At 39.3% G+C, this 22,316-nt stretch overlaps 1 protein-coding gene across 1 annotated transcript in view; it reads left to right on the forward strand.

Moving 5' to 3' along the window:
* Positions 1-21,674, forward strand: part of extl3 (exostosin-like glycosyltransferase 3) — a 62,753-nt gene extending 41,079 nt beyond the window's left edge. The window contains exons 2-6 of the mRNA XM_062033806.1: positions 5,848-8,405; positions 10,587-10,714; positions 14,833-14,977; positions 15,047-15,175; positions 19,509-21,674. Coding sequence (XP_061889790.1) covers positions 6,267-8,405; positions 10,587-10,714; positions 14,833-14,977; positions 15,047-15,175; positions 19,509-19,718 — 2,751 coding nt within the window. The 5' untranslated portion in view covers positions 5,848-6,266 and the 3' untranslated portion in view covers positions 19,719-21,674. The remainder of the gene's footprint in view (positions 1-5,847; positions 8,406-10,586; positions 10,715-14,832; positions 14,978-15,046; positions 15,176-19,508) is intronic.
* Positions 21,675-22,316: the final 642 nt, after the last annotated feature.

Raw genomic sequence — 22,316 nt, forward strand, 5'->3', positions numbered from 1 at the left:
AAATGTGAGGGTTTTTGCATTTAATTAAAAAACATTTTGTTAAATTTTTAAAATGTTACAAAAAGTGGAAAATTATTTGTCAAAGGTAAACATTGGAATTCAAAAAACTTTATTGTACGCAAATGTTAGTTTCTTTGTATTGCAATTGTTAATGTAATTTATTGCTTATCTGTTTGTTTTTTAAAATTATATTTAAAATTGAGATTTGTTGGTACTCATGTTTTTAAATTATTAAAATACTTGTGTCGTTCGTGAGTTCAACAAGAATCAAAATAATTGTGATTATTGTTTTTGCCATAATTGTCCAGCTCTAAGTCATGCTACAAATAAACAGACCGTTGAAGGTTTGCCACACAGACTCATGACTGAGGAGCAGGGTTGCCAGACTGCATTCAAAGGGTCACATGTGTTGGGATTTTTTTTGGTACCAACCATGACACAAACAAGTTAGTCTGAAGGCAAAATGTGTGCAATCTCTTGTTTAGGTGAATAGAAGAAGTGTGATTGTTACATAAATACTTGTCTCATAACAACTGATTAGACTGTTGACTGACACATTTTAGGTCAATTGTGTATGCAGTTACATGTCATCTGATAGCGGCACATCTTTTTATCGCATGGAGTACGGTTGAGCAATGTAGACGATATAAATGATACACTGCTTCTGTCAAATCCACCATCAGCAGCGGTTCCATAATTGTATGGATAAATGTCTGCCATTAAGAAGAAGCAACAACTTCAGTGACAGACTTTAGTCTCACTGACTACTTCAGCTTTGTGTGTGCAGAAATCCTTCCCTGAATGCGATCTCGCAGGCAGGCACAGGATGTCTATTAGTCCCGACTGGGAGAACAAGCATGCCTACTAATTCAATTAGGAACAAAAGACATTTTATATGGAGATATTTTTGAATCAGACTCTCTGTTTGTGTTTTCTTTGATTCAACTCTTCTGATATAACAAAACCCAAAACCAGTGAAGTTGACACGTTGTGTAAATCGTAAATAAAAACAGAATACAATGATTTGCGAACCCTTTTCAAAGTATATTCAATTGAATACACTGCAAAGACAAGATACTTAATTAATGTTCAAACTGATAAACTTTGTTTTTTTAAAGATTCTCAGTTCAAACATTAAACTGAGAAACTTTATTTTGAAGTTTCTCAGTTCCAACATTAAAGCTTTTGTCTTTGCAGTGTATTCAATTGAATATAAGTTGAAAAGGGTTTGCAAATCATTGTATTCTGTTTTTATTTACAATTTACACAACGTGCCAACTTCACTGGTTTTGGGTTTTGTACATTTAGTCGACAATATGGCTTTTAATACTATCGTTATATCATTATAATGCATGTTGATGACACATTCTAGCTGCGTCCCGCAAATTTGACAGCGACAAGCGAATGACCGTGTCCTTAACGCAATGTAGCGTCCTCGCTAATATCCCTTCCCAGTGCAAAGGGATTTTACGTTAGTGTGTTAGAATGTTTTCTCATTGTCTGTGAACACATCGTGTCGGCGGAAAATGAGGAAGTGTATTTGTTTGTCCACGGGTGAAACACGGAGACATATGTGCTTGGACGAAATCCTTGTTTGGAATTGGGCCCGTTGTTAGCATAAGATTGGCAATAAAAGATAAAAAAGAGGGTCAGACTTTGTGTGTCTTCTTCTGGACGCTACAATAAATTATACTACTTTATTTTGTTTTCACATTAAAAACCCTCATTTTTAAGGCGTGGTGGCTAATATGTTGCCACCGCCACAATCAAATACATTAAGAGTAAACCCTGGTGCTATTTTCTGCTACCTTGTATATTGTCCAGTTTTGTGTTTTGTTTATTAGTGCTTGTTCACGAACAAGTCCTTGTGACATTTACCGTATTTTTACAGAGTATAAGGCGAACTTAAAATCATTTTTTTTTCTCTCAAAACTGAACAGTGCGCCTTATAACCCGGTGCACCTAATGTAAGGAATACGTTTGGTTGAGCTTACCCACCTCGAAGCTATTTTATTTGGTACATGGTGTAGTGATAAGTGTGACCAGTAGATAGCAGTCAAGCATAAGAGATAAATGTAGGCTGCGCTATGATGGCAATGTCTCAAGTAAACAACACCAACATTTTAAATGTTCCATCGAAAATATAGAATATTACTCACGGCGCTCAAAAACCTATCAAAATGTTTTAGTACGGCTTTGGTAAGCTATGAAGCCGCACCGCTTGATGGATTGTACTGTGCTTCAACATACAAGTATTATTATGGTGTGTGTATAAGGTAAGGCATTATTATCTAGCGTTTTGTTTTGCAATATTATGCAAAAGCAACTTTTATTACCTTCTGGTACCTGCTGATCTGTATTTGGGATCTGCATAAATCCTGAAAAATTGTGCGCGTTCGCGCCGACGCCGTAGTCGATAAGCTTTTTCTTTTTCTCTATCTTCTTGTTATGTGACATTCATCCTCCGGTGTTACCATTTCTAATATAAAGTAGTGTAAAGTTCTTACTTATATCTGTCAGTACACTCGCCATGAAAGCGCTAAAACATACCGGTGTATTGAGTTTAATTCTTCACCCAAGGAACTTTTAATTATTAGAGTTCCGGTCGGACGGTTTTTAACGGGACACATTTCCAGTGTTGATGTTTCCGGATGAGGAGATGCTGCGCTGTTATTGATTTAAGTAAAGTCTGAATGTCATTAAAACAGTTAGTCTTTTGACACTTCCACTCCCGTCCTTGCACGCTACACCGCTACAACAAACATGACGGGAAGAAGACGCTGTCGAAAGTGAGCCACGTAAATAAGACCGCCCATCCTGAAGCGACTGTCAGAAAGCGGCTTGAAGATGGTCTGTAAAACATAATCTATGCAACATTTTGACCAAAGAACCACCATTACATGTTATGTAGACCACAAGGAAGTGTTTTCAATTTACAAAAAATAAATAATAATATGACCCCTTTTAATATATAAATGATTAATTAAAAAAAAAAGAAAAAAGATAAAAAATAGACCATTCATCGGCAGTGCGCCTTATAATCCGGTGCACCCTATGGTCCGGAAAATACGGTAATAGTCTTCTGACATATTACGGTTCACTTGGAAAAGACAAATCCTGGATGAAATTTACCACATTGAGACCAGAGAAAGTGAACTTTAGGTCTGAAATTGCTGTGTGTAGTTTTTTTTTAGAGGTTTTATCAATACACTCTATCGGTTGTTTTAATTAGTGTGCAAGAAATGACCAACAAAACCCTGTCCAGGTGCTAAGTAATGTGACTTTTAAAGCAAGTGTATGTTGATCAGGTTTTTATTTTTCCTAGGTTTGTAGTAATTGGGTTATTTTCCCAGGCTTTGGTCCAAACAGGCAGTGGTAAAAACAATACACCCGCAGAAATGTAGCCCATGCTATGAAAAATGTAAACAAGATTAAAAAAGAACCATCTTGGCTGGTTCAAAAGGGCCGAAACATCAACACACTGAACATGATTCAGAAAAAAATGCCATCCGAACCAGTTCCTCTAATGACCTGAAGAGCAGTTCAAAACGCAGTCCACACAGTCCAAACACCTCCCAAATGTCATTATCAAGACTATAAAAAAATGGGACCCATTACCTCCCTGCTTGGCACTCAGCATCAAGGGTTGGAATTGGGGGTTAAATCACCAAAATGATTCCCGGGCGCGGCACCGCTGCTGCCCACTGCTCCCCTCACCTCCCAGGGGGTGAACAAGGGGATGGGTCAAATGCAGAGGACACATTTCACCACACCTAGTGTGTGTGTGACAATCATTGGTACTTTAACTTTAACTTTAACTTTAACTTTAAACTGATGTCACTGTTCTGGCTTTAGCCGTGTACATTTAACAGAAGCAAACCAATTATTTGATACTATGGGGACCATGTTTTCGTCAAATATTATATGAATCTTATTTCTTAGATTTTCTGCAATTGTTTGACTACTTCATTGTCCACCATCAACCTTAAATAAACATCAGAACTCTCCCTCTGTTGTTTGCTAACTTGTTCAACAGGAGAGCCACATTTCCATGTATGAGTGAGTCGTTTGGTGCCACCTGTTGGTTTAAATGTACAAATCTCTAGGCCAGGGGTGTCCAAACCTTTCCCATTGAGGGCCGCACACAGAAAAATCCAAGAACGCAGGGGCCATTTTGATAGTTTTCATTTTCAAAACCAACATCTAGATTTTTTTTTAACCGTTATGGCTCCCCCCAAGTTTGGTCCTGGAAGGGTCTCAATCATAAAAATGTTAAAAAATAAGTTATATATAAGGAGAGCCCAGATTACCAAGTCAAATTCCTTGTGTGTTAAACATACTTTGCCAATAGATCTGAGTTTGTCTATATACAAATATTTTTCATATGACCCCGAAAGGGACAAGCGGTAGAAATGGATGGATGGATGTTTAATGCCTTTTTGGTCAAAACCCTGTTTTTTATGGCAAAAACAGAAAAGTTGCAAATTTCCATTGGAATATTTGATGTGAAGTAATTGGTGCCTTAAGTAGGTCAATAATTCATAATATAGTTGATTTATTGTTTGACTGTTTAAAAAAAGAATAATTCCACTAATTTTCGGGGCTTTTTTTTCAATGCTTAAGTCTCTAGATCAACTTCAGATCTATCCGTCCATTATATGTTTTTATTATGTTATGTTTTTTGTTTGTTTTATGCCCTTTTGTAAAAAAAAAAAAAAAAGTTTTTATATGGCAAACAGAAAATATGAAATATTTTCCCCAAAAATAATCAGAAGTGGAAGATTTGATTAGATTTGTTTTAAAGCAATGTCCGCTTTAGAGAAAAAAACTGTCTGCCTGTCAGCTTTGTTTAATTAATCAATATTGCAAGTTTTCTTTGTTACATTTCACCTGTTTGCTCTTTTATTCAAACCTAGGCTGTTTTAAGATTATAAGACACTGCTTAACTCTTAGCTGTGCTTTTACTTTTATGAATGCAATGAAATTATGGCTAGTTGGGCAACAATCATGTTCCCATGTTTACTTTTAACTCATTTTTACTAATTGGTTTTTATCTAGTCTGCACTTTGTGTTATTATTATTATTGGCTTTTATCTAGTTTGCACTTTGTCTGTATTATTACTATTATCATTATTATCGACTCATTCTATTTTTGATTTTCCTATTTTAATGATGTTGGATCTGTGTTGTTGTTGGAGACAAGTGTTGTAAATTAGCTTTGGCTACAAATACTATGATGCATACATTGGATAACTGTTTCAGATGTCTATGTTTTTGTATCTGTCCCTATTTCAAATAAACCTCTACAATAATAATATTCCATAATATTCTTTGTTTTACTATAGTATTTCTAGAATGTTCTGCTGGCCGTTAAAACAATTGCTGGGGGTTGCAAATGGACTCCGGGTGACACCCCTGCTCTAGACACTAAAATACAACGCTTGTATTTGAGTTGTTGTTAATAGCTTTTTTGGCATCATAGCTGGAGTCACATTGAACTTTTAATGTCTGATTTTGCTGTTGAACCATTTGCGTGTTAGAAAAAAACAAACAGCCCTTGGGGTCTTGTTAAATTAACATTTTCCAGCCAAACAGCTCCCGACAGAGTGAACATGACATGAGACTGATGGGTTGAGGTCAGCTGTGGAAGGAACAGCTGGCTTCCTTTTCCTATTTCAATCCAGTGAAAATTGTATGAGATTGAATCTACATGGGTAGATTCCGATATATTTTTGCTATTTTGGCACGTGGTTTGATAAACATCCAGACTGATACATGAAATTAAGCTCTTGTACTCAAGAAACAACTTAAGCCACCACTCATCTGTCATTTTCTGTTCTCTTTCAGGTTTTCCTGGACCATCTTCCAGGGGACTCTCAAAATAGGCTTCAGAAAATGGTTACACACTGGATAAAAGCAAGTGGACCACCTTGTTTAGCACATCTTTGAGGTGCCATGCCTACCCCATATCACCCATTGAGGGGAACCCCTCATCAAAAAAGGAATGGTTTCCTCACTTGATTTGGAACACCACATGATAGAAATGGCCTTAGCTTGTTTCAGGTATCAAACGGTTGGGTACATATTAATTTACAGGTGAAGCTGGGTTCTTAGTCCATCCCAACAGGCCCAGAAGAGGAGGCTTGAACCCAGCTTTCATGATATAGTATCCATCCACCTGCCCGACAAGGTCGAATCATGGCTGCTGCAGAAGATATAATTGATTCTTTGGTACGACAAGGAGTAAGAAAGTAAAAAAAAAAAAAATGCAGCGCAACGGCGGCGGACTTGGAGCCGGTGGGCAGCCTTGGGTGTTAAGGCGTGTGCGTCTTACCTGGCTCAGTTTCATGCTCTTCTTTATCCTGGTTTTCTTCCCGCTCATTGCTCACTACTACCTCACGACCATCGATGAAGCCGGGAGTCCAGATAAGCGTATCTTCGGGCCCCGGCCCGGTGGCGAATTGTGCGAGGCCAAACACGTGCAAGACCTGTGCCGCATACGTGAGTCTGTCAGTGAAGAGCTGCTACAGCTGGAGGCCAAGCGACAGGAGCTCAACGGTGAGATCGCCAGGCTCAACCTGCGCATTGAGGCTTGCAAGCGCAGCATTGACAGTGCCAAGCAGGACCTCCTGCAACTGAAGAATGTCATCAGCCAGACAGAGCATTCCTATAAAGAACTAATGGCCCAGAATCAGCCGAAGCTTTCTCTGCCTGTCAGGTTGCTTCCTGACAAAGAAGACCCAGGACTCCCACCACCGAAATCCGCCCGCTCTTGCCGCCTACACACCTGTTTCGACTATGCCCGCTGCCCCCTCACATCTGGATATCCTGTGTATGTGTATGATGTGGGGTCCTATCCATGGGGGGAGCATATTGACCCACTGGTTAAGCAGGCTTTTGCAGTGTCTGTCAAGAGCAATATTTATGTAACACATAACCCCACCATTGCCTGTCTGTATTTGGTGCTGGTTGGGGAGCTACAGGAGTCTCCCACATCCCCACCTCCTAATCCTCTAGATTTAGAGAAACAACTAAAAGCTCTTCCTTACTGGAGATCAGATGGGCACAATCATTTACTTGTGCATCTTTCAAGAAAGTCCACAACACAGAATTTTTTGTATAATGTAAGCACAGGGCGGGCATCAGTTGCTCAGTCCACTTACCTGGAGCAGCAGTACCGTGAAGGCTTCGACTTGGTTGTGTCCCCACTGGTGCATGCCCTCTCGGAACCCAACTTTTTGGAAGTGCCTCATCAGGTACCAGTGAAAAGAAAATATCTCTTCACATTCCAAGGAGAGAGGGTAGAGTCACTGAGGAGCCGCTTGCAGGAAACTCATCCTCAGTCGTTTGAGGAAGACATGGAAGGAAATCCACCAGCTGACTACGACGATCGTATCATCGGCACCTTAAAAGCAGTACAGGATAGCCATTTAGACCAGGTGCTTATAGAGTTCACCTGTAAAATCCCTAAGCCCAGTTTGCCAACTGAATGGTCTCTTTGTGGGGAGCGAGAAGACAGACTAGAGGTACTGAAGACATCTACTTTTGCTTTGGTGATTGCACCGGGCGATGGTCAGCTGGTAGCCTCAGCAGGCTGTGGAATGAGGCTTTTTGAAGCTTTAGAGGTAGGGGCCATCCCCGTAGTGCTAGGAGACCACTCTAAACTACCCTATCACCAGTTTATTCGATGGAGCGAAGCAGCCATTATGGTGCCCAAGCCTCGTGTGACAGAGTTACACTTCCTGCTGCGGAGCCTATCAGACAATGATATGTTAGCTATGAGACGACAGGGACGCTTTCTGTGGGAGACCTACTTCTCCACCTCAGAGAACATACTTAATACTATCCTGGCTAGCATTCGTACAAGGATCCAGGTTCCTGCTGCACCCATAAATGAGGAGCCTGCACAAGAGATCCCCCACAAAGCGGGTAAACTTGCTGGGACTGATGCCAACCTTGCAGACAATGGCGATCTTGATTTAGGACCTGTAGAAACGGAGCCACCCTACGCTTCTCCTCGCTTTCTCCGCAACTTCACCTACACCGCCGTGGACATCTACCGAACATGGAACAGTGCTCCCGGCCCCTTTCATTTGTTTCCCCACACTCCCCTGGACCCCGTTCTGCCCTCTGAAGCTAAATTCCTAGGTTCGGGTACTGGTTTCAGGCCCATCGGTGGCGGTACTGGAGGATCCGGGAAGGAGTTCCAGGCAGCTTTAGGAGGGAATGTTCCCAGAGAACAATTCACTGTGGTCATGTTGACATATGAGCGTGAAGAAGTGCTGATGAACTCTTTGGAGAGGTTGAACGGACTGCCATACCTCAACAAGGTGGTGGTGGTGTGGAATTCCCCTAAACCTCCTTCAGATGACCTGCTGTGGCCTGACATTGGGCTACCCATTGTGGTAAGTTTCAGTCTACAAATAAAGATAGCTTCGAATGAATCAGTCTTTAAAATCGATTACCTGTACTGTTGATTCTATCTAGCCTCTAAAGTCAAACAGATTCTGGATGGTTATGCTGGTTAACATTTTTGCACAAATTTGAAAAATGTCGAGTGAATTCATTTGTTCTCGGCTCAAACCTGTCGCTTTCTTAAAACTTTCTTGTGTTCCAATGTTTTTTTCAAACTGTCAAATACTGTATGTCTAAAGAAGTTTACAGTTTAGCAGATTTGGTATGGACAATTTAACAATATGACTTAGACAAACTTTATTGATCCACTAGGGAAATTGTTCCACACAGTAGCTCAGTTACAAATAATGGAAAGGGTAAGGATGGAAAGGATAATGCACACAAGGGCACAAAAAGAGGGCAAAAACAAAAGGTATAAAGTAGACTAAAAATGTACCATAGTAGCAATATAAAATATAACATGTAATATTTACATATTATGTATACAGTATATAAAATATTCTGATATATCATTATATTATGTTATATTTTTATATAATATATAAGTATATATATTATAAATATAATATAATAAACATATGAATAAATATAAAAGTAATATAATATATAAATATAATATATAAGCACAATATTTAAAGTAGTTCCTTATTCTCTTTTATTATACACAATTATTTGATCAAAACAAAGTCACTAGTACGCAATAACTAAATAGAAGCAAAAACTGCTTAATTTAATCCTTTTGTCTTTGCCTTCAAAGTCTTCTTTTGTCCAGGAAATTATTCCCTGAATTTGTAAACATTAACAAGAAGTGATTTTGAGAAAAAAAATTAAAAATCTTTGTAATCACTCTAGCAATGATCATGTACTGATGCTACCCTTGGTATCGACGCCACCATTTTATGGATGGTTAATTTTGCTGTTAATAGCTGCTTACTTTCTGCTGTAACGTGGTTCCAAATGTACTTATGTTTTGGTGTTGATTCAAGCTAACTTAGCGGCTAGCTTAGATATTAGCATTCCTTTTACTGGTTTGCTCTCAGTGTGTAACATGTTTAGCCTCATTCTCAATAGATACTTAAGTTTTTATGCTGCAATTAGAAGTGGTTATTATTAATTTCGGGAATCGGCATCACACTGTGTATGGAGACACACAATTAGCTGCTTGTTTGTCAGCCGGGGGGCTAAAAATAAATACACTGTAAGCCAGAAGGGATCAGTGTTTTTAATCGGCAATACGCACATACTTGTCAATGAAAATCGTCCAATACTGATCGGTGGCCGAACGATCAGCACATCCCTGGTATAAAGAGATGTTAACCACCATAAATAAATAACACTACTCACCTCTCTCTGAATGGCACAAAATGGAAGGTTTTTAAGCAGCGACTGCCTTTCATATGTTGCAGTAAGTTCCATTGCTGTTTTAGTGGTTATCGCCACAGTTTCCTTTTTGTCATCTCTGGTATCGTTTTGTGGCACTGTCACAAAATACAAAGATCACAAACCTAAGTCTCTCAAGAATTACCGATGTCTCTCATGAAATTGCGCATAGAAAATTCTATTTGAACTTTATATTGAAAAATTTTTGGGGCATTGGACTTTCTCGGCTCCTCTGTATTGCTAAGGGTTTCATACATAAAGGATCAAATGGACATATGATGAGACAAAGAGTTTGAGATAAAAGAGTTAAGAGTAAAGGCTCCTAGTGCCCTACTAATGAACCTAAAACTGAACTGTGCAGGACTTAGACTGCACACATTCAGTCCTGTGCTCCAGTTTGCTAAGCATTCACTAGTGTATTGTTCTTTAACACAGAATACCTAATGTGTCTTATTTGTCAGTATTTGTCAGAGTTGATACAAAGTTTACTGGAATACACTGCATGTATAGCTGTCTGGATTACTGCCTCGCTGGAGCTCAAATTCACCACAGCTTTACTTAAAGGGATCCGAAGGCTGCTTCTAAAAAACTGTTCAAAAAATGAAGCCAGATGTTCTTGACTGGAACAATCTGCTATCTCCTAAGATAAAAGGGAAAATTCAAGTTACGTGACACAGTGCATCAATAAATACTTAATAAAAACTTTAAACGCAATAAGAATGTGGTGCAATAAACAGGGCAGTACTTGTGGGAAAGTCAAATAATTAAAAGCCATTTTTCTCCCCTGTCAGGTTGTCCGCACAGAGAAGAACAGCCTCAATAATCGCTTCCTTCCCTGGGACGTCGTAGAGACTGAGGCCATCCTCTCGATAGATGACGACGCCCATCTGCGTCATGATGAGATCATGTTTGGGTTCAGGTCTGTGAGGGTGATATTTTGCATGACACTCCGGGCCAGATTTACTAAAGGTTTTGCGTGTCCTAAAACAGGTGCAAACTTGATAGCACACGCAAAGCTGATCTGCTAAACATGTGCAAAATGGATTGTGTTTGTTAGGTGAGCAGAATAAGGAGTGCAATCAATTTTGGGTATATGTCTTCATTAATTTGCAAAATATATGCTGATCATCAAAACGGCCACAATACTGGTCGAAGAAAATGCAGCACACAGTATGTGATTTATCAACACTCATCACCGTTTTACGAGCACTGTTTTGAATTGTATTTACAAACTGACACAGTTCCACACACACCTGTGAGAGAGGAGTGCTCGCGCTGCACAGACACACGATGGACAGAAAATCCTCTGTCGTACGTGTGGGTGTGTGTGCGTGTGTGTGTGTCAATATGTTTGGACGGTCAGAAATAAAAATATTAGAAATATTGTCTATTCAGCAACTTCCTTTGATGGCATAGCTGCTGGATGATTTAGGGACGGATTAAAACAAATTCAATTGATGCATTTTGGTGTCATTTAATCATTTTGTAATGACGTTAGTAATTTACATTCTATGTGAAAAAACAAACATATATCCTATATGATAAAAACTTCATGAAGTATGCATTTTTTGCGTCTTGAGCACAATAGTGCAGCATCCCTCCCATGCACCTTCAGCAGTAAAACAACAAACAGTGGTGTCAATGCACTGCACGGATGCTTTTAAAATGCCCATAAAAAGTGATAGTCTCCTGCTTGTTTGAAAACATGGCCAAACTCCAGAGGTAAGAGCATGAGTGAGCAATAATGACGGAGTGTCTCCGTTGTGATGCCTCTTATAATACACGCAAAATCATCTTTTAAAAAAAGGACCGCTTTTCACTTGCACATGCTATTCTATAGATTGCACACGCTGTTTAGTGCTTGGTATTTAGATCTTAGTAAATCAGGCCCTCAGTGACTGATCTACTGAGATCCTAAATAATAAGCTTTGCTTCTTCCTACTCTTTTTCAGATATGTTGAAATGTGCAAATGTTACCACGTGATGGTCCTTAATGTAACTTGTTAAAAATGTCTGAAACAAATAAATCATAACATAAACAAGTGCTAAATATCGTGGGCAAATTAAAAAATTGTGTGTACTATTAGTAGGCGTGTTGCGCGTGATCTACTAAAACTGCGTGTGCAGTTGTGCAAAAGTGGTGCAGACCACATTATTTACGTAAATTTAAATGGAAACACTAATTTTCCTCCACATTTATGTTAAGTTCGTACCTTTGGCAAGTTGCTATATTTTGAAACATGCCGCAGACAACTATAATATTAGTAACACTTTTTCTGGGCTTCTTTAGAAGCTTTCCTGCAATGCGATCCACTTTTTAGTGCGCCGAAGGTGCACATTTCGGGGGACAGTGGCACTAACTGCGAGCATGCGCTGGAATGATCTAGTACAAGAAAATGCATATTGCAATTTTTTTTTTGTATTGAAGATATGTTAATTAGTATATCTCTTGTATGAAAAAACTAACACCATTATAAAAACATCAGCAAACACTGTCAGCTGTCTCCAAATCGAACCCTTATTCGGACTACAACTAGCGATTATTTTGGTATTCGACAAGTCGGCAAAAATGTTTTCAATTAGTTGACAAGTCAAACGATTATTTATAATGATCTGCTGTACACGTTTGAGTTTGACTTTGAGCCCGCAACATGATTTCAACTAATTTTAAAACCCATTATAGTAAATTCAGTGGTAACAAAAGAAACTATTGCTGAGAAACAAATGAGTTTGTTTCATTACACAAATTATATAACCACAGTTAAAAATAATTTAACAGACTTTAAAGTGCAAGATGTCCCGCAAACGTGAGATTCATTGCATAAAGTGTGCATAAAGTATTTTTTATAAAGAACTGTTAGGGTTATTTAAGTTAAAGTTAAAGTACCAATGATTGTCACACACACTTTATAGCTGCCATTATTTAAAGAAATTAAAGTCCATCAATCCATTTTCTACCGCTTATTCCCTTTGGGGTTGTGGGGGGCGCTGGAGCCTATCTCAGCTACAATCGGGCCGAAGGCGGGGTACACCCTGTGAAAACATGAATATTCCTATCTGTCGAGCAATTCAAATTTTATTAAGCGACTCATCGACAATAGCAAATATTTGTCAATAATTTTTATAATCAACGACGTCAATTATATAGACTAATCGTTGCAGCTATTAAATGGTAAATGGGTTGTACTTGTATAGCACTTTTCTACCTTTTTTAAGGAACTCAAAGCGCTTTGACGCTATTTCCACATTCACCCATTCACACACACACATTCACACACATCAGTTCAAAGATGGATTTGCTGGACAGGTGATATGTCAAATTACTACACACACAAAAATATATATACATATATATATATTGTCGACACAAGCACAAAAGAGTCTCTCTCCTTTGTCTGTCATACTCCACTGATTGTCTTCTTCTGACCGCGACACAGCCATTTGTGTGCAAGTTTGCAAAAACATTTCAAACGTGCAACTTAATAACGCAAAACAGCGGTCGCAAAACAATTTCATGCTTGATAAGCGAGCTTGATAAACAAGTACAAAATGATTTTAATCGCATCTCCTCCTCCTACCATCGTGGGCGATTCTGATTATTTGTGCACTATTGACAAGTGATGTACCAAAAAACTTGACCACTGAAAAAGACTAAAACCACGCTGCCGAAAACCGGATGTAAACAAAACGCACAACTTTGTGTCTGTCTGGAGTGTTGTCAGCATGTCTGCAATGTGGATGTAATTTTAATATATCACAGATATACCCGCGGACAGCCATCTACAAAATGTGCAAATGTTAAGAGGACAGTGGCGGCTTTTAAGCAGAGAAAGTCCAACTGGAGCAACAGCGCGAAGCATCGGTGACATCGAGGAACAGAAGTTAGGAGTCTCTTAACATGAGTACAGTCTATAATAACACCAGAAGAAGATGCTAGATTCGTTGCTAGTTTTTATTTTAAAAAGTCATTAAAAGTATCAACAAAATACATTGTACAAAAAACAGCAACCATGGAAAATATGAAAAAACGGTTAAATAATGTATATGTTAATACTAATTAATATTAAAAGTTTTGTTTTTTTAATATATACGTTTTTTGAGCCTTTTTAAAGAAAATCATATCACAGCAAATTACTTGATGATGTCATGGTGACCAAACCCATAACCACACCCACACCACCACAGGTATCTTGGCAGTTAAGGGTAAACCCTTTACATGTACGTCTTTAGTTGATCAGGCCTTGTCTTCTCTGTAAATACTGATTCGAAACTCTAATCCCTACAATTAAATGCCTATGGTATGTGCCAAAGTAGGAATGTTACAGATAAACACAGGAAACTTAAAAAGGCAGAAGGATCACATTCCAGAAAACGAGCAGTCCGATAGAAGTGATAAGCTCGTACAGAAGTAGAAAAAAAAAAAAGACAAATATGTCCGCTTCTTACATTTCTTGTTCACTAGAAGTGAGAGGTTAAACAATCACATGTCCCCCCTCTAAGATATGTCTGTGCAAACCGCACACATTACAGCCTGTTCGGGCATGTGCCGTCTGTTTGCATGCGCGTGTTTGTGTGTGTGTGTGTGCGTGTGTGTGTGTGTGTGCGTGTGCGTGTGCGTGTGCGTGTGTGCGTGTGTGTGCGTGTGTGTGTGTGTGTGTGTGTGTGTGTGTGTGTGTGTGTGTGCTGGGACAGGAATTACTCTAAAGTGCTCCAGAATTACTTTGGAATGTTCCCTCAGCTCCTCTCTAGCCCAAGAGAGGAACAATTTGTAGCCTCTGACTGCCAAGTGATCTCACAGGAACGCACTGCAAGCATTAAATATTTGTGTGCGTGCGGGGTTTCAACACATTGTGGGGACTATGGTGTGACTGTTAGCATCTGTCTGTTGTAATTATGTCTCACGAGTACAACAGAATGTCTGATTCAATTCGTCTGACGAGGAATAAGGCATGAACAAACGCACTGAAGAAAAACCAACTTTCAGCGCCAGTCGTTTCCCCCTCTCCACTCACACTCCTGTTGTCTTCCTCATCTCAGAGTGTGGCGAGAGGCCAGAGATCGTATCGTGGGGTTCCCTGGCAGATATCACGCCTGGGACGTCAACCATCAGTCCTGGCTCTACAACTCCAACTACTCCTGCGAGCTCTCCATGGTGCTGACAGGAGCAGCGTTCTTTCACAAGGTCTGCACCCCTTCGGCACCCACGCCTGAAACGTCCCTCGATGGTTAATCAATTGCATGTTCCCCATAGTACTACGCCTACCTGTACTCATACGTGATGCCCCAGGCCATCAGGGACATGGTGGACGAGTACATCAACTGTGAAGACATCGCCATGAACTTCCTTGTCTCGCACATCACCCGCAAACCGCCTATCAAGGTCAGTGCAATTGTACTCAGCATCAGTAAGGCGTTTATCCCCCTCCCAAAGGCCCTGTGTTATATCACCGTCCTCATCATTTCACCATTACTCAGACTGACACATCTAATATTCCTCACAGTATCAAAAACTCAGTCCTTTTTTTTTTTTTTTAAATGAAATGTGGGAGGGAAGCCATTGGGGCCAAAAAGTTGTTTTGATTTAGGGCGTTTCAAAGGAGAGATCCCTTTATAACTTTGTGGCTCTTGTAAGTCAGACCAGTACATGGACGATGGCCAATTTACGCTGTCAACGGTTTTAAAAACTGTTGATCCCAGTTGTAGGATGTGGTCGATAATGTTCCTCTCACGTCCTGTGGGTGGAATTATTGCTTATTACAACTGGAGCAGAAATGACTATTCACAAGGATGAACTAGAATTACACACAGAGGAGCACTTGTTGAACGTGTAGGACAGACCTGGGCATTGTGCGGCCCGCGGGCCGCATCCGGCCCTTTGTACGTCCCTGTCCGGCCCGCGTGAGGCCAATTATAAATTACAAAATAAATTTTAAAAAGCATCTATTTCGAGTGTGCAATACAACGGTGCTGCTTTTGTTTTGAAAAGCGTTATTTGTATTACTTCCGTGTGGACGTATGCTCGTGCGCGCAGCGGCAATATTAAATTACAAAATAAATGTAAAAAAACATCTTTGTCGTGCGTGCAATACAACTGTGCTGCTTTTATTTTGAAAAGTGTTATATGTGCGTATGTCCTGTGAGGGAAGGCGCACAGCGACAAGTGATGCCCGGTTATCCCCGAGACGCTAAAAAGAGAAAAGTTGATGACGAATGGCGTGTTTTCAACAAGACATGGACTGCCAAGTAAAGGTAAAGCTGTGTGCTTATTTGTGGTACACACGTTGCTGTGTTTAAAGAATATAGTGTAACGACCTGCTGAAGTAGATGTTGTCTTCTTGAGTTGCGTAAATGAGGAGTAAGGAGACGTGCGTGTGGAAGGAACGAGATATGTTGAGCTGTGTTAGTATAGCTTGCTCAATAAAAGTTTAAAAAGAGCGTCAGACTTGATGTGCGCTTCTTCTGGACTCTACAATTGGTGGCAGAAGTAAAACTTTGCGCATACTGCACTGTTTGTGTGCTACGTCATCCGGAGGTACGTGCCACGTGAGGAGCTCGCCGCAAAGAGAGAGAGAGAGAGCGCGTTTACAGGTGCAGCCACGCTGCTTGCCACGGGGGGAATTCCGCCCTCAATGAAGACTCCCAGGTTTGATGGCAAGGCGAACTGGGAGGCATTTCATCCCACTTCTGACATCAATTGTAGCGTCCAGAAGAAGTGCACACCAAGTCTGATGCACTTTTTAAACTTTTATTGAGCATGCTATACTAACACAGCTCAACTTATCTCGTTCTTTCCAAAAGGAAAACCAATCCTCACTCCTCATTTCCGCAACAGCAACGCTTACTCCTTCTTCGCCAATCACCTTACAGGCGTGCTACGTTCACAACGTTTTCTTATCTGGTTAAATAAAGGTTCTACAACAAAGAGGATGCAGGATAAAGTGACAGAAATTGACATTTTTGTATTGTAATATACATCAGGAAGTGTTGTGTAAGAAAGTGTTAAAAATAAAACCATCAAAAGCCATCTGCTTTTGTATAAAGATAAGTTAGGTTAAATGAAAATATTATTATTATTATTATCTATCTTACGGTATATCAAAAATAATTTGAGCAAAATTTAATTGAAATATTGTCAGTGTGGCCCTCCAGCAGTGCTCGGGTTGCTCATGCGGCCCCCGGTAAAAATTAATTGCCCACCCCTGGTGTAGGAGCAGCTTCATCTGCTTTGACGCAAGAGGTGGGAATCTTTGGGCACCTCACGATTCGATTACGATTGTTGATGCATCTTTAATTTATGTATATTGATGCAGTTTTACATTTCTTTTCGTTTCACTAAAACAGCGTTGATCACTTGCAACTTGCAAAAAAACAGTGCATTTGTAATAAAAGACAGTTAAATTCATTCCCATCCATCCATTTTCTACCGCTTGTCCCTTTTGGGGTGACGGGGGTTGCTGGAGCCTATCTCAGCTGCATTAGGGCAGAAGGCGGGGTACACCCTGGATAAGTCGCCACTTCATCGCAGGGCCAACACAGATAGACAGACAACATTCACACACTAGGGCCAATTTAGTGTTGCCAATCAAACTATCCCCAGGTGCATGTCTTTGGAGGTGGGAGGAAGCCGGAGTACCCGGAGGGAACCCATGCAGTGAACATGCAAACTCCACACAGAAAGATCCCGAGCCCGGGATTGAACTAAGGACCTTCGCATTGTGAGGCACATGTACTAACCCCTGTGCCTTCTTCATTCATTCCCACATATGTTAAATGAATAGAAATGTGTGCAAAACTGGAACAGAAGTGTCCTAAAATAAAGGAGCTAGTCGGATCTCTCAATAGGTTGGCTCGCTGCGGTCAGCCAAATTTTAGAACTGTCTGCAATACTTTATTTACGATAAATAAAATGATTATTGACGTTTACTAATCGAGTTTATGATCGTCCATGTCCAAATTGCAATTCATCTAAAAATCGATTTCCCCCACCTCTATTTGTCACTGCCACACTTGGCTCTCATGCAAGTAAACAAATATGATCACTGTCAAACCTGAAGATTGATGACCTTTATGTGTATGGTGTAAAAGAAAGTGCATCTCTATCCTCCTTCAAAACCGCACTAAAAGAACACCTCCAGACAACTTCAACCATTGACTAACACCCTCCCCCCTCCACATCCCACCTCCCCGGATTGTAAATAATCCAATGTAAATAATCAAATGTATATAATCGTTTTTATGCTTTCTGAACTCACTTTGTTCACTGCTCTCTGTACATATCCTACCAAGTCAGACCTACACTGTTTCAATGTCCATTTCTCTGATGATGCAATTGTTGATGACTGAAGTGCTGATATCAACCCCCCACCCCTCCACATCCTACCCCCCGGATTGTAAATAATGTAAATCATTCAATTTATATACTCTGATGATTAACTTGTGTGATGACTGTATTATGCTGATAGTATATATTTGTACCATGAATTGATTTACGTGGACTCCGACTTAAACAAGTTGAAAAACTTATTCGGGTGTTACCATTTAGTGGTCAATTGTACGTTATATGTACTGTACTGTGCAATCTACTAATAAAAGCTTCAATCAATCAATCAAAAACTAGGATTGCGTGATAAAGACGATATAAATTACTAACATTTGGCCGACGGTAGCGCTTTTAATAATATTGATATGTCGTGATAATGCATGCTGATGACACATTCAGGCTGAGTCCTGCAAAATTTGACAGCGGCAACCGAACGGCCGCGTCATCGACACACTGTAGCGTTCTTGCTCGCGGCTAACGCCCCTCCTCAGTGCAAAGCTACTTCTAAGTCAGCAGTCCTCGTCTCCATGGCGGCAAATAGACTGATTCATTATCACTGGAGGACAAGGAGTAGCTAATCATGCTTCACTACACACCTTAGGAGGATATGCTAACCGCTGAGCTACAGGTGGACGGATCGATACAAATATTGACAGTAACAATACCAGGTATAGTATCAGGTCAATAGTACAGTGGTTAGATCAGTACTTTTTGTCAACATTCTTTGTTGTTTTTGTTATTGTTTACAAAATATTGGTATTGGGACAACCCTACTCTAAATATACAGTACAGGCCAAAAGTTTGGACACACCTTCTCCTCATTCAATGTGTTGTCTTTATTTTCATGACTATTTACATTGTAGATTGTCACTGAAGGCATCAAAACTATGAATCATGTGGAGTTATGTACTTAACTAAAAAAGGTGAAATAACTGAAAACATGTTTTATATTCTAGTTTCTTCAAAATAGCCACCCTTTGCTCTGATTACTTTTGTGCACACTCTTGGCATTCTCTCGGTGAGCTTCAAGCACACCTGTGAAGTGAAAACCATTTCAGGTGACTACCTCTTGAAGCTCATCAAGAGAATGCCAAGAGTGTGCAAAGCAAAACATGTTTTCAGTTATTTCACCTTTTTTTGTTAAGTGCATAACTCCACATGTGTTCATTCATAGTTTTGATGCCTTCAGTGACAATCTACAATGTAAATAGTCATGAAAATAAAGAAAACACATTGAATGAGGAGAAGGTGTGTCCAAACTTTTGGCCTGTACTGTATTCAAATTTCCTTTGTATCAAATTATCTCTTGAAAAGATGTACTGTGCTGACATTTGTAAGAAATGCTGGCCGGGAAACATTTTCTTTCCAATGGACATCTCTCTCTTCACCTCAGGTGACGTCTCGTTGGACTTTCCGTTGCCCCGGCTGCCCTCAGGCCCTGTCGCACGACGACTCGCATTTCCACGAGCGCCACAAGTGCATCAACTTCTTTGTCAAAGTGTACGGCTACATGCCGCTGCTCTACACGCAGTTTCGAGTGGACTCTGTGCTGTTCAAGACCCGCTTGCCGCACGACAAGACCAAATGCTTCAAGTTCATCTAGCGGGTGGAGGAGCGATCGCAGGTATGGCGGAGGAGCCGCAAAGCACGCTTTGAATACGACCCCGGAAGCGGGGGGTGTGGCCCACTGAAGCTGGTGGGCATCTCCACACCTCCCCTCAGGGCCTCACTGCCAGCCAAAAAAAGAAGTCCTTCAAGTGGATTAAGGTCCGTTTTTCGTGTTCTTGTCATCATGCTTGGTGGTGAACCACACACCACTACAGATATTCTTTTTTTTTTTTTTTTTTATTCCTCCTACTGAGGAAAGGATGTACAGAGAATATGAGAAAATCGCCACGGGACTCACGGCTAGCCTGGTGTTGGCCTGCACACTTTCATCGCCTCTCTGCTTTTTTGTCTTTTTCATTTCACAGCAACTAACTGTACGACTTGTACATACTGTATATGTGAGAGAAGCACTGATTGTCAGAAGTATTTTATTGAGCAGGTTTATTTTAGTTTTGACGTTTCATTGTGGAAAAAAACCCTTTTGTTTTTTCCCGTTCTTAGTCTTGGACCATCGACTGAAAAACATTTAGCAAGTAAGTCACCATAATGCCTCAATTTTGTCATGGAAACCAGCCACCAATTATTTAGTGTGTACAATTACTGGTGTGCTGCTTTTTATGAAGGAGTATTAGAGCCACACTGAGAAGAATACAAAATAATACTACTCCAATTTTACCCAAATGACAAAAAACAAGTCAAATCTCTTTTTGTTTTTTGTAATCCTTCCCAAAAAGGTCAAACAAAAAACTAATCGTAAGAAAACCCAAGCAAGAAATAATGTAAATCCAATGAATATGTTCTATACCACCCCAAAAATATAAACAAAAATACATGTTATCAATATTTGTAGTTGTACATGCAGAAAGCAATGCCAAATACATAGTTGAAAACATCCCTTTTACCTTTTATTGAAGACTTCTTGGCGAACAGCAGCGTCGCGGATAATTAGTTCCATAAATTTCCACAGAATTCAAAATATCTTTTGTTATTTACGTTTTTTAACATTAATGAAAGCATTCCAGGCATGAAATAACCCCAATATACACAATATAGTTGCCATGACAACAAGAAAATGACATTAGACATATTGCAGTGTTTACCGTACGCCACAAGTGAAGAATTGGAAAAAAAGAATAAGATGTATTTTTTTTTTACTTTTTTTTTCCATATATATATATATATATATATATATATATATATATATATATATATATATATATATATATGTTGTGCGATACAGGAAGGTAACACTTCGCCTTCCAGGTTGTATATATGTTGAATCGAGCGCCACACAACATTGATTACGTTTTAAAATTAGACTTTGAAATTTGAGCAACAGGCTTCTGTAGCTGAGCATCTGAGTGACCTAACAGTACAAAGTCAGCATCAATATTCGTTTCCACAGAGTTTAGCGACAATATGCCTGTCACCAAAAATGCATTTGCTATTTTATGTCAATTTTGTTCGAAAAACTGTCATTTGTTAAACATTAGTGCAAGTTTAAAATGATCACAATATTCATCTTTATTAGCCTGTCAATGAGCTCCAGCATAAGATAACAGATTTGTTTTAGAGTATATGCTAAGTTTATTTTTTAGCCTTTTCAAAAAAAAAATACATGCACCATAGTCAATGATGCATATTTTATGACATTTTTATACTGTCTCAGCCACAAATAACAGTGGGAAAACACTGTACTGTACAGTAATATAGACTGCTACACAACCACTAACCTGGAAAAATACAGCAACTTGTTATGTGTTGTGCAGTACCTTAGATGTGCTAGTCATTCTTATGCTTGGAAATGCTTAATTTAGGTCATAAATACCTACTAAATTTGTTTAAATAGGCATATTTTTGACTAATAGTACACACAAACAACAATTGTTTTTTTTAAAATATATTTTTAAAAACATTGATAGAGTGACAAAGCATAAATCGGATGGCAAAAACGGCAAGTTTTGTTTTTATTTTATATATATATATATATATATACTGTATATATATACTGTATATATAAATATATATTTTGTTTTGTTTTGTTTGTTTTTTTTGTTTTCATTTTTAAAAATGTAATCACGAAAGTTTTTATATATATATATATATATATATATATATATATATATAGCACAAAGCCGCAAAAAGGGCGAAGGACAACTGTACCTTACTACCACTTTCTTCTAGAACTCAATAGTGTTGCTCACCTTCTTTATCAAAGTGCTGTTACTAGCAATTCCTTCTTGAATTCGATTGTTTTTCTTACGTTCTTTGGCCCCGTCGTGGGGTTTCCTGCGGGTCCACTTGCTTCTTGAATTCAATTGTTTCTCACCTTGTTTGTCAAAGTACCAGCATTCGAATCTTTCCCAATATGAGTTTAAAAAAATATATTTAAAAGAAAAATGTATGGAACAAAACCGCAAAAATGGGCGAGGGACGACTGTACTTTGCTATGACATACTTATCAGATTCAATAGTGTTTCTTACCTTTTGTGGTGCTTGCACTCGCAACTTTATTTGGCCCCATCGTAGTTTTTGTTGCGGTTCCACTTCTTTCTTAAATTCAATTGTTTCTCACTTTCTTTATTAAAGTACC

The sequence above is a fragment of the Entelurus aequoreus genome, linkage group LG23 (genome assembly GCF_033978785.1).
Source record: "Entelurus aequoreus isolate RoL-2023_Sb linkage group LG23, RoL_Eaeq_v1.1, whole genome shotgun sequence".
Taxonomy (NCBI): Eukaryota; Metazoa; Chordata; class Actinopteri; order Syngnathiformes; family Syngnathidae; genus Entelurus; species Entelurus aequoreus.